The sequence below is a fragment of the Phoca vitulina genome, unplaced genomic scaffold, assembly GCF_004348235.1.
Source record: "Phoca vitulina isolate PV1807 unplaced genomic scaffold, GSC_HSeal_1.0 scaffold2, whole genome shotgun sequence".
NCBI classification, from domain to species: domain Eukaryota; kingdom Metazoa; phylum Chordata; class Mammalia; order Carnivora; family Phocidae; genus Phoca; species Phoca vitulina.
The window spans coordinates 87,358,443-87,372,363 of record NW_022589705.1 but is presented as its reverse complement, the minus strand read 5'-3'; the positions used below and the strand labels follow the sequence as shown (position 1 = coordinate 87,372,363).

The following is a 13,921-nucleotide window of genomic DNA, read 5'->3' as shown; positions in this document are numbered from 1 at the left end:
TCCAAGCACATACTTGTCAAAGTTACAGTATGGCTTGAACCGCTCCACCAAGATCTGCATTTTCTCCACCTCGCCAAAAGAAAGGTACGGGATGATGCGCAGCAGGCCCTGGAGCACGCTAGGGTTGGAGCGAACAAAGGTGCTGTTAATCTGATCCAAGAGCATCACAAGCTGATCTTTGTCACCCGTCAGGAGGAGATTGCCCTGCAGTAGAAAAGAGGACAGAAGGCTCAGTAACAGGGTCAGGACTTTGGTCAGCCGATATCTGAACCCCAGATGTCACCCACTTCCATCAAAAGCAGCCCTAGAAAAACTGTCTCAGCACTTCCTGCGGAATAATGAACAATGTGAGTTCCACTCGATACTAGTTTCTAAGTTTCTGTGTGGCTCTGTTCATAGTGTCAGGTACTTAAAAATGTTAACACAAACTCCCCTCCCTGAAAAGAACGCAGGCTGCCTGATACTCACTTGGTCACACCTCTAGCCAAAACATTGAGTACCAACAGGGACAGGAGGAGGCAAGGGTGCAATCAGTGGAGAGAAACTGAACCAGGGAGTTGGAGACCCAGGTTCTCGGCCTGATTCTGCCAGCAGCCAACTACGGAACACTGAACGGCTCCCTTTACTTCTCTGGGCTTGGAGTTCCCTCAAGTGGACAATGAGGGGCTGGGCTAAGGCCCTGCCTATCAGCTGGAACATGCCAGCATTCCATTAATGAGCAGCTTGTGAGTGAAAGAATATCCTCAGCAGCTTCGTTTCCTCCGAATCCACAGACTTCGGGCTTCAATGCCGTCATGTCACCATTAGCGGAGCTTTGTCATTTCTATGACCAGAACATGTTCAATCATTCTTGGTGGACACATCTGGACACACAAACAAGACTGCTGCTGGCAACAAGACACAGTACATGCTCCCGGTGTCTGCAGATGGACAGACTGGCCCCACGCACCTTGTCCTCATTCAGGGGCTCAGCGTTGGATTCATCCAGAATGATCTCCATGATGCTAAGCACCTGCTCGGCCACAGCTGCACCACCACTGTCCTTGCTTTCTTGCTCAGCCACCAGGGCCTGTCGGAGGAGACCCAGTTACTCTGGGAAGAAGACCACAACCACTCATTGCTGATGGGATCTGTTCCTCACCAATGTCCTTCATGGCCTTACTGCCTGAGACATGTGTGTGTGCGCGCGCGCGTGCGTGACGTGTGTGTGACGTGACGTGTGTGTGACGTGTGCGTGTGCGTTTGTGTGTGACGTGTGTGTGACGTGTGCGCGCGTTTGTGTGTGACGTGTGCGTGACGTGTGCACACGTTTGTGTGACGTGTGCATGACGTGTGACGTGTGTACGCGTTTGTGTGTGACGTGTGCGTGACGTGTGTGCGCGCGCATTTGTGTGTGATGTGTGCGTGTGACGTGTGTGTGTGTGTGGAGAGAGACAAGTGTGTGGACTTCCACAGACAATGAAATCGTGCTGTGTGTGTGTGTGTGTGTGTGTGTGTGTGCGTGTGTGGAGAGAGACAACTGTGTGGACTTCTGCAGACAATGAAATCGTGCTGTTCCAGATCTCTATCTTGGTCGCCCTGAGGACACTGGCATTACTTCTCCAACACTGTGCAGTCTGGACTGTTTCACAGACTAACTTCCTCTTATCTCTGATCGGAACTCAGGAAAGGGACCGGGAAAGCTCCTGCATGTCCTGGCAGTAGCACAGAGGTGAGCCAGCAGGAAGAGACCATTTAAATGATCCATGCCTTGGGGCCAGTGAGCCAGACAGAGATAAAGGGTTTGAAAAGGCCACAAACCCATTTCATCTGAGCCCAGAGCTGAGATGCCCCTCCCCCTACCCAGGACTTCTGAGGCTCACTCTATCATCTGCAGCCCATACTCCTTACCAGGTTTAGGGTCCCCAGCATGACATTCAAGGTGTTCATTTCCAGCTTGACCAGCTGCTGTCGGTTGACTTTCACCTTCACGCAGTAACTGAACAATTTCAGGAGCACCTGCCAAGAAAAGTCGGTCAAAACCCAAGAGGCCATCTTAAGAGTATAAAACGTGGGGACAAGCAAGAAAGAAACGTCTGAGAGGGGTCACGTACAATCAGTAGGTACTCTTCCCGAAGTGCAGAGAGAAGAAAGGAAAAGTGTTTCTTGAGGGGACATGGTAAGGTGGGAAGGATCTCAGGCCAGACTGGCATTTTAAAGAGCAACATTCTCTGGCAATAGCCTACATGGGCTTGGCATATCTCTACCATCTCTAAAACTATGGCAATGACACCAATTCCTAGTGGAACGGGTGACAATCTGTTGTCCCAGGGAAATTCCAGTACTAACTCAGACTCTAATAGTAAACAGAAAGATTCCAAGGCTCATGGCCTGTGGGAGCTCAGAACCATGTAGATCAGTTATTTATTTATTTATTTATTTTTCAAGTAACACTTTTCCTTTATCAAGACATGAGTTTGTTTTTTTTCTTTTTACATTTTCAGATTGTAATTCTTTTAACGCTTTTTTTTTTTTTTAATTCTTCACATAGGTCATTTAGGACACGATTACAATAACACACGTTCTCATATCCTCTGGAGCTGAAAGTAACAGTGTAATATTTATGGTGCCTTTGGGATCCTCTACTCCTTAGGAGATAGATGGATGAAGACCCAAACAAGATCCTACCAAATAAATAAAAGAACTACCTAGAAAATCAGTTTAAAAAGCAACAGTAGTTAATAATGGACTCAAGTGCAGTTTTGCGGGCAGACAGGCAGGCACTGGCCCCACAGGTGGCTGGAGACATGTGGCCGAAGGCTGCCAGCGCACTGGCTCTGGTGGGGAGGGGCCAACGGGGGGGGCACCCTACGGGACAGAGGGCTCGGGAGGCTGCCAGGCCCAGGGCTGCCTTGCCCTGGCCTGTGGCACCATGCCACCCTCTTAGGCTTACATGGCACAGTGGCCACAAGCTTCTCTCCACAGGGGCCACTCTCAAAGCAGAGGGCTGCTCCCTCCTTGTTGCCCCCAACTCACAGTGAGAAGGTGGCGTCCCTGCTTGAAATCTCTGATCCCGGCCAGTCTGTTGAGCATGCACTCCAGGCCCCCACACTGGGCCATCACACCAGCCATCTTATACACTTCCTCTTCATCTTCTTCTTCATCTGAGGGAGGAGGGAAGCCACACAGAAATGACAGGGAAGGGAAGGATGGAAATAAAACAGATAATCCTTTTCCGGGCTGACCACTAGTTTCCTCTTTCTTATCTCCAAGAAAAGCATAGCAATAGAAGGGATCAATACTGGATATTAAACTATGAGACTGGGGGCGCCTGGGTGGCTCAGTCATTGAGCGTCTGCCTTCGGCTCAGGTCATGATCCCAGGGTCCTGAGCTCCCCGCTCAGCGGGAAGCCTGCTTCTCCCTCTCCCACTCCCCTTGCTTGTGTTCCCTCTCTCGCTGTGTGTCTCTCTGTCAAATAAATAAATAAAATCTTTTAAAAAGAATAAATAAACTACAAGACTAAAGCCAATTACAATTATTTATTCAAATATATGAAAATACAAGCACCACCACCACCACAGAAAAAAAAAAAAAGCAAAAAAACCCCCCCAAAAACCTAAACTAAAAATAAATCTGAACTCAAGTTTGTTGCTAACTGCACTTTATTCCCCAAGTTTGTTATTGTTGTTGTTTTAACTCCTGAGGGGTCTAAATCAGGCCATAGATGCCTGTACTTTTCCTCAGTTGGAGAAGTAATCTCCCATCAATTCCAATCAGAGCTACAGGACAATGTGTGTTCAGAATACCCCTAAATCCCAAGATGTGAACCACTCACTGGCCCCAGACCCCCCACCTAACGCGCAGCAGTGTCTGTGGGGAGGGCCTACCTGTGGTGGAGTCCAGGGACTCGATAAACTCCTCGGTGGCATCACCCAACAGCCCGCGCATGCGGTAAACAATCCTCATGGGCTCTCCCTGAGCAGAGGCAGGTAGACAAAGGTGCTTGTAAACAGGCCCAGAAAATGCAAAGGACTCAACACCTGGCCTTGTTCTTCTATTTCTCTACAAGGTCTTACCCACAACATCTAGAATCCAAGCATACTGCAACTCACGTAGGGTAAAGGAAGCTAATTTTATGCAGTGTCTACTATGGGCCAAGAGTGGGTGTGAACCATTTTATAAACACATTCTCATTTAATTTCATTAAAACTATACGTAACAACGATAATCACTATTATGTATTGAGTGTTTAACTGTGCTAAGTTCTATGCTAATGGAGCACTTCACATCATCCTCTTACACTAGGTTAAACAGCTTTTTCAGAGTTATCCAATGATAAGCACAGTCTAATCCCAAGCCTGTGCCTCCTTCAGGAGCACAAATTCTAACCAACGGGGACCACTTCCCAAAGAATCAGGACAAGCAAGATCAATCAGATCAAAGAGCTTTGATTCAAGACTCAGGAATCAAAAGCAAGAGCATAATCCAATCCTGAGGTCTTCACATAATCACATAATAAGGAAAGGGTTCTTCCAAAATTACTCAAGTTAAAACCTCTAATTTGATGGAGTGATTAGAAAGAAGTCTTTTGCAAACTTTACTAGACTGGAGGATGGTGACAGGTCACTATACACCGGGTACTAAGTTAAGCACTCTCCCATCTACGTTATTGTTATTTTGGAATTAAGAAACAGGGGTCTGAAGTCACCCTGTATGAAATAAAGTTGAAGAGGAGGTACCACATTAATTCAAGTTGACTGCCTCTAAGCCCACGCTCAGCTTCAGGAGAGAAAACCCTCCTGGGAGAGAACCTGTCAGAAAGGCCGCTTGCAGAAGTATATTCCCAGCTATCGGAGCCCAATGGGAACTTAGAGAAAGAACGGCCGGACAACAAGGGCAGAAACAGAGACACAGAAAACAGAATAGGCTCAGGGCGCCTGGGTGGCTAGTCGGTTAAACGTCTGACTCTTGATTTCAACTCCGGTCATGGTCTCAGGGTCGTGAGACAGAGTCCCGTGTCAGGCTCTGTGCTCTGCGTGGAGTCTGGCTGAGATTCTCTGTCTCCTTCTGCCCCTCCCCCTGCTCGTGCGCTCTCTCCCTTGCTCTCACTCTCTCTCAAATAAAATCTTAAAAAAGAAAAAGAAAACAGAACAAGCTCTAGTCAGCAGCTAAGGAGACAGGCTGTTTATCATGGAAACAGAGGGGTGGAGTAAAAAGGCAAGTTGATGAAGGCCCTGATAAAAAGGTACCACAAACTCTGGACTTTGCCAGAAGAACCCCTCAGTGGACTGAGTGCTAATGTGAGAGGCGGTGACCCTCAACTTCTTCCTTGCCTCGGAGTACAAAAGGGGAGCTGCCCATGGATGCTCTTTGGGTTCTGTACCCCCATTTCTAAGGACAGCCATACAAGCTTGGTCCTTATTTTTTATGTGCCAGGGATCAAATCTGTACCATCTGTTCGGATACTCAAGTGTCAGTGACGAGATCACGGGATGGGGCACCTTCTGTGCGGACCCCTGCCACTGACAGCACCCACTGACCAGGATTCCCAGCACAGCGGAGAACAGAAAGGAGACAAGCAAAAATACGTGACAGACTGAAGGCCAAAACATACTAGCAGACACGACCAATTTAGTGTCTCAAACTCTCCAGAAACATGTGGGACTAAATCAGAAAAGTTTACCGTGCTTCAAGGGCATGCTGGCTCACCATTCTTCAGTTACTTGTTTGACTCACTGACTAAAAATTCCCCAACAAAGGGATGCAAAGAAAAGGGAAGAAAGGGAAAGAAACGGAGGAGGAGGAAAGGAAGGAACAGGGGAGCGAGGGGAGGCAAAGAGGAGGGAGAGGGGAAGCAGAATATCTGAGACCCTTAGGAGAGGTCAAACAGTACTGAGGGGGCCAAAGGACCAGAGGGCCATGTTTCCTTCACTTCCCTCTCCCCGCCTCAAGAACTGCCTGTTTGCATCTCAATTCCCCAGCTAGTCACACAGGAACCATGCTCGCTCCTTGACACCACCACTGGAAAATGTTCTAAGTGAGCAGGCCCCTAAAAAGCAGAGAGCTCATCTCGGTCAAGAGATGCCCGTGTATAAAGGGCACAAGGCAGCAAGCACCCCCCATCACATGCTTCCTCCGACACTGCCCAGCCCGGCTGCACACAGCCAGAAATGCTCATCCTCCCCTGAAGCTCTTCCACCTCTGGTCAGATACCTCAAAAGGAGGGCAAGGCCACCGGTTTGCTCCACAACCACAAACAGGGAAGCCCAGCTGTGCAAGCATGGTTACCAACTGGGTAGTGACGATTAACAACGGCTCCTCCCGGTACAAGTCCGCCTAAGTCAGAAAAGTACAACCCCACCTCCAAGCGAGAAAACAAGCACATACCTCATTCGTGGTACACCAGACCTTCTTGTAAACCTCAGCCACAGGAAGATCCAAACTAATGATCTTATTGTTCACTAGAAGCTGAACAGCAGAGGAAATGAGGCTGTTATTGCAAACAATTATAAGGCAAGGACATTTCAAGATCAAAGGGCACTTCATAGCAGTGGTTCATAACTCATCATTTTTGTGTTCTGGGCCCATCGCCTCCCCGTCTCTAAAAACTGCACGTGTGTGCACAACACACAGAATCTGGGACACAATTTCAGAGGCTACAAGCACCCTTAACCCAAACCACGGACTCCACGTTAGAAACTGCTGCTGAGGACCTTCTCCTACCCAGAGTCCCTCTCAGGCTCTGCCAGAAAAACCATTTTCTCTATTTCCCCCAACACGCTTTCCCACCCCTAGATGACAAGGCCAGACCCTGGAGGTCTGCCACAAGGTACTAGATACAGGGCCAGAATCTGCACAGGGGCCACTGTGCCAGTTTTAGGGAGCTTAATTAACTTGGAATCCCTGGGAAGTCTCTGTCAGAGCAATAAGAATAAACTCCTACTCCGTGACAAGCAATAGCCACTAACCATTTGCTTACCGCATGCCAGGCATTGGACAGAGCCCTTTACAGGTAATTAACCTTAACACCAGGTAAGGTACATAGGTGGGAACCACTGGCCCCATTTATAGAGGAGGAAGCTGAAGCAAACTACCTGCCCAAGGTTAACTGGCTACTAAGCAGGGAGGAACGTGGATGTGACCCCAGCCCGAGTTCTTAACCATGGTGGCAACGTCCTATGCTTGTTACCTCCATCCCGCTGTCGTCCTCCAGGAGAGCCACCAAGTCACAGTCCTGGCAAATCTTGTTCTTTATATCCCTCATAAGTGGCCCAATGCCTGGCTCATTGCTGCTATATGGGTTCCCGGGCATCCTGCCCTGTAAGAAGTCTTCTTGTTGCGGGTCCTTCTCCAGGGTCACAAAGAATTCAGTGACTTCATTCTCCTCCTGAAGGACAGAAAGAACAACGCACCGGCAGGAATGGCATTAAAGACACCATAGAGGGACGGCAGAGGCCTTTCAGATTTAGACCATCCTACTTTGTTCCATGGACACCGAGAGAAACATACACTCATCCAGCCTCTTACACATTTTAAGATATAAACGATAGGAAATTCAGGGCTGATTCCAAATACACTTCAAATAGCCTTCAGTATCAAGCATCTCCTCTGAAACTCAAGGGTGGAGAAGGAGAAAGCCTACCACAGTCAGCACGTGGGCAACGTAACAAAGCCATGTTACTGAACCAAGGGAAGGGGGGGCTTTCCTCCCGCTCACCTCAAGTGATGATAACCCATCTGCGGCCGGACGACTCTGGCACTAATGACCCCTACGTTGAGAGGAGGGTCCCTCTATCACATAATGCTCAGATGCGCCTAACCCCAAAGACCCTCATCGTTAACTGATGACGCTAATGTTTTTCAGCTTTCGTCTTTGGGCCACACCATGCTCTCGGATAGCTAGGCAAGGGAAACACGTGCGCACGCACGCGCACACACACACACATGCATGTGTGCACGCACTAAACACAGGTGGAGGAAGAAGGAAGAGAGTGAGCATTTCTTCTCACTCTAGCTCCATATTGCTTCTTTCATAGCATATTGAATGGGTAAAGCAACAGGATCTTAGCAATGGGAGATTAGACCCCATTTTTAAGACTGACCTAGACCTTAAATCTAGGAAGTAATACCAAGAAATGTCATCAGATTTCCCATCATTAGGAGTCGGAAAACTAGGAGACTGACTCTGTGTTTGTCAGTGGAGCTTTCTAAAATGTTGACCAAATGACCCACAGCTGGTCCGACCGCCCATGACTGAGAGGCTTCCTAGCAAAATGAGACACACACACACCCTGGGAGGCACAGGAAGAAGCACCGCTTACAGGATAAATGATGCTGCAGAGCCTCTCAAAGATGAACACAGGCGTCCTGTAATCATCCAGGTTGTAGCGCTTGGCTGTCTCAATGCACACAGCCATGAAGGCCTTGGTTTCCGATTCTGTACCTGCCAGAAATCAGTGGCCACGTCAGTTAGGAGAGAGCTTCACACACACAAACCCCGATGAGACTTTACGTGCACAGTCACCAACAGGTTCTTCCTTCTTGGTAAATTTGCAAATGCCCTACGTGGCAGTATCAATATTTCAATTAGAAACTTGAAGCTAATTGATTTGATGCTTAGACCACATTCCATTTGAAAGCCCCAGCACCCAAGTCAACACAGTGTATCACGGTTAGCTGTGCACACCTCTTGCTTCCTCTCCAAATGATCACCTCCTTAAGGAGAGGAACTATGCTTTACTCAGCGCACATCCTCTTGCCCAAAACAGGTACTCCAAAATGTCAAATAATAATCCTAATTGTTTTCCAGGAGAATCAAAGGGAAGTCATATATAGCTTTAAGCTTCAGTCTTAAAACAATTAGGTGGACTGCCCTCTACAAGCCAGAGAGACAATTCCAAGTCATAGGAGAAGGAAGAAATATGCTTCAAAAGGGTCCAACTATGGGGCACCCGGGTGGCTCAGTCGGTTGAGCGTCCGACTCTTGGTTTCAATTCAGGTCATGATCTCAGGGTCCTGGGATCAAGCCCCATGACGGGCTCTGGGCTCAGCGCAGAGTCGGCTAGAAATTGTCTCCCTCTCCCTCTGCTCCTCCCCCTGCTCGTGCTAAAATAAAATAAAATCTTAAAAATAAAAAAGGGCCCACCCAAACCAGCTCAGCATGGCATGATGAAAATACATCAGAAGGGCCTCCAAAGGGGCGCCTGGGTGGCTCAGTTGGTTAAGCGACTGCCTTCGGCTCAGGTCATGATCCTGGAGTCCCTGGATCGAGTCCCGCACCGGGCTCCCTGCTCGGCAGGGAGTCTGCTTCTCCCTCTGACCCTCCCCCCTCTCATGTGCTCTCTCTCTCTCTCATTCTCTCTGTCTCAAATAAATAAATAAATAAATCTTTAAAAAAAAAAAAAAAGAAGGGCCTCCATGTCTGGCAATATGGCAGACTACACTTCCTGACCTACTCCCACTCCTCACCACTTAAAAATAATGTGAAATACTGAATAACATTTATCAGTGAACTGCCACACTAGCAAAGATGAATCAAAAACCAAACACCAGGAGAAATTCAGAACCTATGGAGGTTAGCAAAACTCCGAAGTTGGTATCTGAGCTTTGGTTTCCACAACCTGCCAGGATTTGAGAGCTAGATGCAAAGCCCCAGGTCTGCCAAGGTAGAGAATCCAGTGGGGACCCCTCCCCCACACACAAAAGTCTAATGCCCCAAAAGAGCTACACCATGTCCTAAGGGTCAACTAGAAATAACTTTCCCTTTCCCTGAGGCAAGTCACTGAAACAAAATTGTCTTCCCTTACAATCTGGCATTGAGTAGAGGGGGGTCAGATCTCCCTTGAGAGAACTCCTAACAGGCTGCCCTTCACAGGGGTTTGTGGCTCAAAATTCATACTACCTAAGAGGTCTGAGAAACCTGAAGCTCAGAACTTCCTTCAAGACCATCCCATGACAGCAGTGCCCGGAGATGCTTTGCAGAAGCAGTCACAAATCCTCACTGGAGAAACCCATATTTGGCTTGGCTTCTAAAGAATTTCCACAGAGGGCGCCTGGGTGGCTCAGTCGGTTAAGCGTCCAACTCTTGGTTTCAGCTCAGGTCGTGATCTCAGAGTCTTGAGATCAAACCCCATGTCAGGCTCTGGCTCTCAGCAAGGAGTCTGCCTTTCTCTCTCTGCCCCTCCCCCTGGCTCACACTCTCTAAAATAAAAATAAGTTTTTTGGAAAAAAAAAAAAATTCCACAGATAAACCCTTGAAACATGACTACATGAGCTCACACTCAAAAATCACAAAATACAAAAAAATTTAAGGCACCAGAAGCAAGAGCTGGAATAACAAACAGCAGAATCAAATGGATAAGTATTTCAAGCCTTAGAATTATCAGACACAGAAATGTTTGCTCTTCTTGCAAACTACAAGATAAACGTTTGGGAAGTGTGAATGAAACACAAGAGACTATAAAACCTATAGAGAACCACAAGGACTCAACAGTTAGACTAAAGAGCTAACACAGTGAAGAAAAAAATGAACTAAACGAAAGAACTGAAGAAACCCTCCGGAGTCAGCAGAAAGAGACGATGAGATGGGCCCCGTGACGGAGCGGTAAAGAGAGACGGAGGAGAGGGTGGGTTCCACAAGGATGATAGAGAGATCGGGGCAAAGGCAAATGAGGAAAGGATGGCAGAGAATTTTCCAGAACCAGCGAAAGATACCAACTTGAGGACACATACTTCCTTCTGTTCTATAAGCTTAATATAAAATGTCTAAATGGGGGACACCTGGGTGGCTCAGTGGGTTAAGCATCTACCTTCGGCTCAGGTCATGATCCCAGGGTCCTGAGATCGAGCCCCTCGTCAGGCTCCCTGCTCAGCGGAGAGCCTGCTTCTCCCTCTCCCTCTGCCTGCTGCTCTGCCTACTTGTGTGTGCACTCCCCCACCCTCGTCAAATAAATAAAGTGTTAATTAGATAGATAAATAAATAAGTAAAGAAAATAAATAAATAAAATGTCTAAACAGACTGAGCCCAGCTCTGGAATTTTACAGCTCCAAGAACCAGAGCTTCTCTCCCACTCTCCTCAAACGTGGAGAGACGCCTGCCACCGGCCTCCAGCAGGAACGGCACCCCCGCTCCAGGCCGCTGGGCGGCGCTACCTGTGGTCATGTCCTCCAGCATCTCCAGCAGCATGTCCTGGGTCTCGTCGATCAGCTTGGTCCTCTGCACCACCAGCTTCCGCAAGCACAGGTACCCATTCAGCACAGTACCTACCAAGCGACTCTTAAAGTGTCTTTTGATGGACTCCACCTCGACAAAGGAGGAAAGAAGCCCTGTGGGGACAGGAAAAAGCTGCTGCGAGGGCTCTGAATGAGAACGAAGGCAAGGAAGGTCCACGTCTTCCAAAGGTTATGAGCAACTCCAAAGCAACTTCCGAGCACAAAGCGGGTGCTCAAGGAAGTGAACTGGTCACCGGCTAACAGGGGCTCAAAAATGTAAGCCCACCCGAGACGGGACACCCAGAGCTTACATATGTACAGAGTCAACACAAGAGGGAACAGTCAACCTCCGCACCCCAGGAACCAAGGTCAGCCCGCAAACTAGACCCAGGGTACCTAAGGGAAGGGCCTGGCAGCTACGTCTACCTGTGAGACTTTTGAGGGCGTAGCCCTGCTGCAGGTCAGTGCTCAGGGTGGCCTCCTCCAGGGCCAGCAAGCGGGCGATTTCCTACATGGGATGACAAGCACAGTTAGTGACAGCACTGCTGACATCAGCCCCCTCCAGCTGCGGTCCAGGAGCCCACAACATCAACCAGACGCTCTGCAGTCACCATTCTGTTCCATGACCTCTTGAGCTGGACCTCTGCAGGACTCCTAAGAAGCCGAGGGCAGTGCCAATGACGTTAAGGGAGGGCTTAAAGACTCAGAATGGCCGAAATGCCCCCAGCAAGTTGTTACCTCCTTATGATACACAGAGCCACAAAGATCAATTTTTTCCAACAAATATTTCTTCTCCGCAAAGAAGGGTAGCACAAAGTCTACATCAGGGGACTATAATGAGAGCAGGACCGGGGAAGGGCTCTCCTGAGCGGGGCGGGGGGGGGGGGGGGGGGCAGCTACCTTGGTGATAAGGTTGCCCACGTAGGGCAGGACTCCCCGAGCCGCCAGATAGACTTTCCAGTGGGCCGAAGTGATGAGCTTTTGGTAGAGAGCCAAGTACTCAGCGGCACACTCGCCAGCTATGCTCAGCTCGTCCAAGTAGCTGCCCCGAGAAAGACAGGACACCGTGAGAACGCAGCTCCAGGGGCTCCAGCAGCCCCCCTCTGCTCATGTCGTCTGCTGTCCTGGGCTCCCCCTTCCTTCTGGGCACCTGAGAAAACCCCAAACTTCCCCCTTGGGAACTCCCCACACGTGGGGACAACCCGGCGCACACAATAGGAGCGTGATGCAGTGATACCCACTTGGATCAACCAGCACCAAAACGCACAGTGCTTATCTGGGCAGCGAGACTGTGGTTTTGAGCGGCTCGTGGAAATGGCAAGTGTACCACAGGGTTTAGTGGCTGATGGTATGCGCTTTGGAACCCCACTGCCTGGATTTGAATCCGGCCTTCAGCAGACAAGTGCCCCAGCCGCGGCAAGCCCAGGCCACCGTGAGGGTGAAATGTGATGGCACAGGCTGCGTGTGCCTATGCTCGTCAGACCTCAACGGCCGCAAGCTGCCAGCGCCCCTGCTCTGCTACCACCCGCAGCACGACCACTCACTCAGCTTCCAGGCCGTTCCTATTTCTGTGCTTTCCACACAGCACGGCATGGGTACGGAGCCTGGCTGTGCCCTCCATCACCCTGACCTCCGGACCCCCCCAGGAACATGGGCAAGGCCGAGCCCAGAGTGTGAGCAGTACCTGGTGAGGAGGTCGAGGACCTGCTGCTTGCGACTGGGAATGGTGGCCAGAGCTTCCACGATGGTGCAGGCTGCCTGGCGCGCGGCCTGTGTCGCCGGGGTGAAGAGCACCTGCGGGACACAGGCCAGAAGCCCCGTCTCAGGTGACGAGTGGTCTTGCCAGGTCCCCAGCAGGGCACAGTCCACCGCCACCCTGCCAGAAGGCCTCTGGGCACCTCTCCGCGGAGAGGTTAAAGGTGAAAAGCACCAGCTAATGCCAGATGCGACTGTGGCTGCCCGGGAACCCCCTATTTCATGGAAAGTTGTTCCCTCAAGCAATCTGGAGAAACCACCTATGATGACTGAGCTAAGAAAACAAGCCAGCAAGTACTTTCCTCAGCACAAATTGCTGTTAACTCTATTCTAAGGATAGCTATATGTTAAACGCTTATAACCTCATAGTGTCTTTCTTGTCTTGTATATGAATGGACCAATGGATGCCCTGAATTACCTTAATCCTTCACAAGGTTCGCTAGAACAGAGAGGGAGAGGGCAGCAGGAGGTAGGGATGACAGAAGGAGAAAAGGGAGGGGTGGCACCGAGGCTTAGTTCTGGTCAGTGGCCAGGGAGGAGAGTGGCAAGCCCACCAGCTTGATGAGAAAGGCACAGAAAAATCCTGTCTTGACCAGTCTATCACACTGCTGGCTGCAACCAAGCACCTCCCTCTGCTTCCTGTCTGGAAGGAAGCAAAAGCAGAGCGGACACGTGGGGAGGAGCAGAAACTCGCTGCTTGGCATGGGGGGCTGGGGCAGCGAGGAGAGGGCCGAGGACGAGCTCACTCACTTGCCGCAGCCAGTTGTTATGGCCCAGTTTGAGATCCAAGGGGGGGGTCCTCTTCCCGCGACGACTCAGGAACTGCTTCCATCTCCACACGTACTTCTCGGTCAAATAGAGGTGGCGGAGCTCTGACTTGCTGGGGGATTTCCCATTGCCATCTATCCCTGGCAGGCACAGGGACGCAGCAAGGGGTAAGGAAAAGGAAGTGACAGGAAGGGGGGGATTGTAGGG

The 13,921-nt window shown here is 49.8% G+C and overlaps 1 protein-coding gene across 7 annotated transcripts in view; it reads right to left on the bottom strand.

The window, feature by feature from the left end:
* The window catches only part of UBR4 (ubiquitin protein ligase E3 component n-recognin 4), a 131,881-nt gene that overhangs the window by 20,511 nt on the left and 97,449 nt on the right, over positions 1 to 13,921 (bottom strand). For all 7 annotated transcript variants that reach the window (XM_032392514.1, XM_032392520.1, XM_032392546.1 and 4 more), the window contains 13 exons: positions 13,697 to 13,854; positions 12,876 to 12,985; positions 12,092 to 12,233; positions 11,618 to 11,699; positions 11,132 to 11,305; positions 8,302 to 8,423; positions 7,170 to 7,367; positions 6,368 to 6,448; positions 3,868 to 3,955; positions 3,016 to 3,143; positions 1,891 to 1,998; positions 950 to 1,069; positions 14 to 204 (listed from right to left, as the gene is read on the bottom strand). In XM_032392514.1, coding sequence (XP_032248405.1) covers positions 14 to 204; positions 950 to 1,069; positions 1,891 to 1,998; positions 3,016 to 3,143; positions 3,868 to 3,955; positions 6,368 to 6,448; positions 7,170 to 7,367; positions 8,302 to 8,423; positions 11,132 to 11,305; positions 11,618 to 11,699; positions 12,092 to 12,233; positions 12,876 to 12,985; positions 13,697 to 13,854 — 1,702 coding nt within the window. The remainder of the gene's footprint in view (positions 1 to 13; positions 205 to 949; positions 1,070 to 1,890; positions 1,999 to 3,015; positions 3,144 to 3,867; positions 3,956 to 6,367; positions 6,449 to 7,169; positions 7,368 to 8,301; positions 8,424 to 11,131; positions 11,306 to 11,617; positions 11,700 to 12,091; positions 12,234 to 12,875; positions 12,986 to 13,696; positions 13,855 to 13,921) is intronic.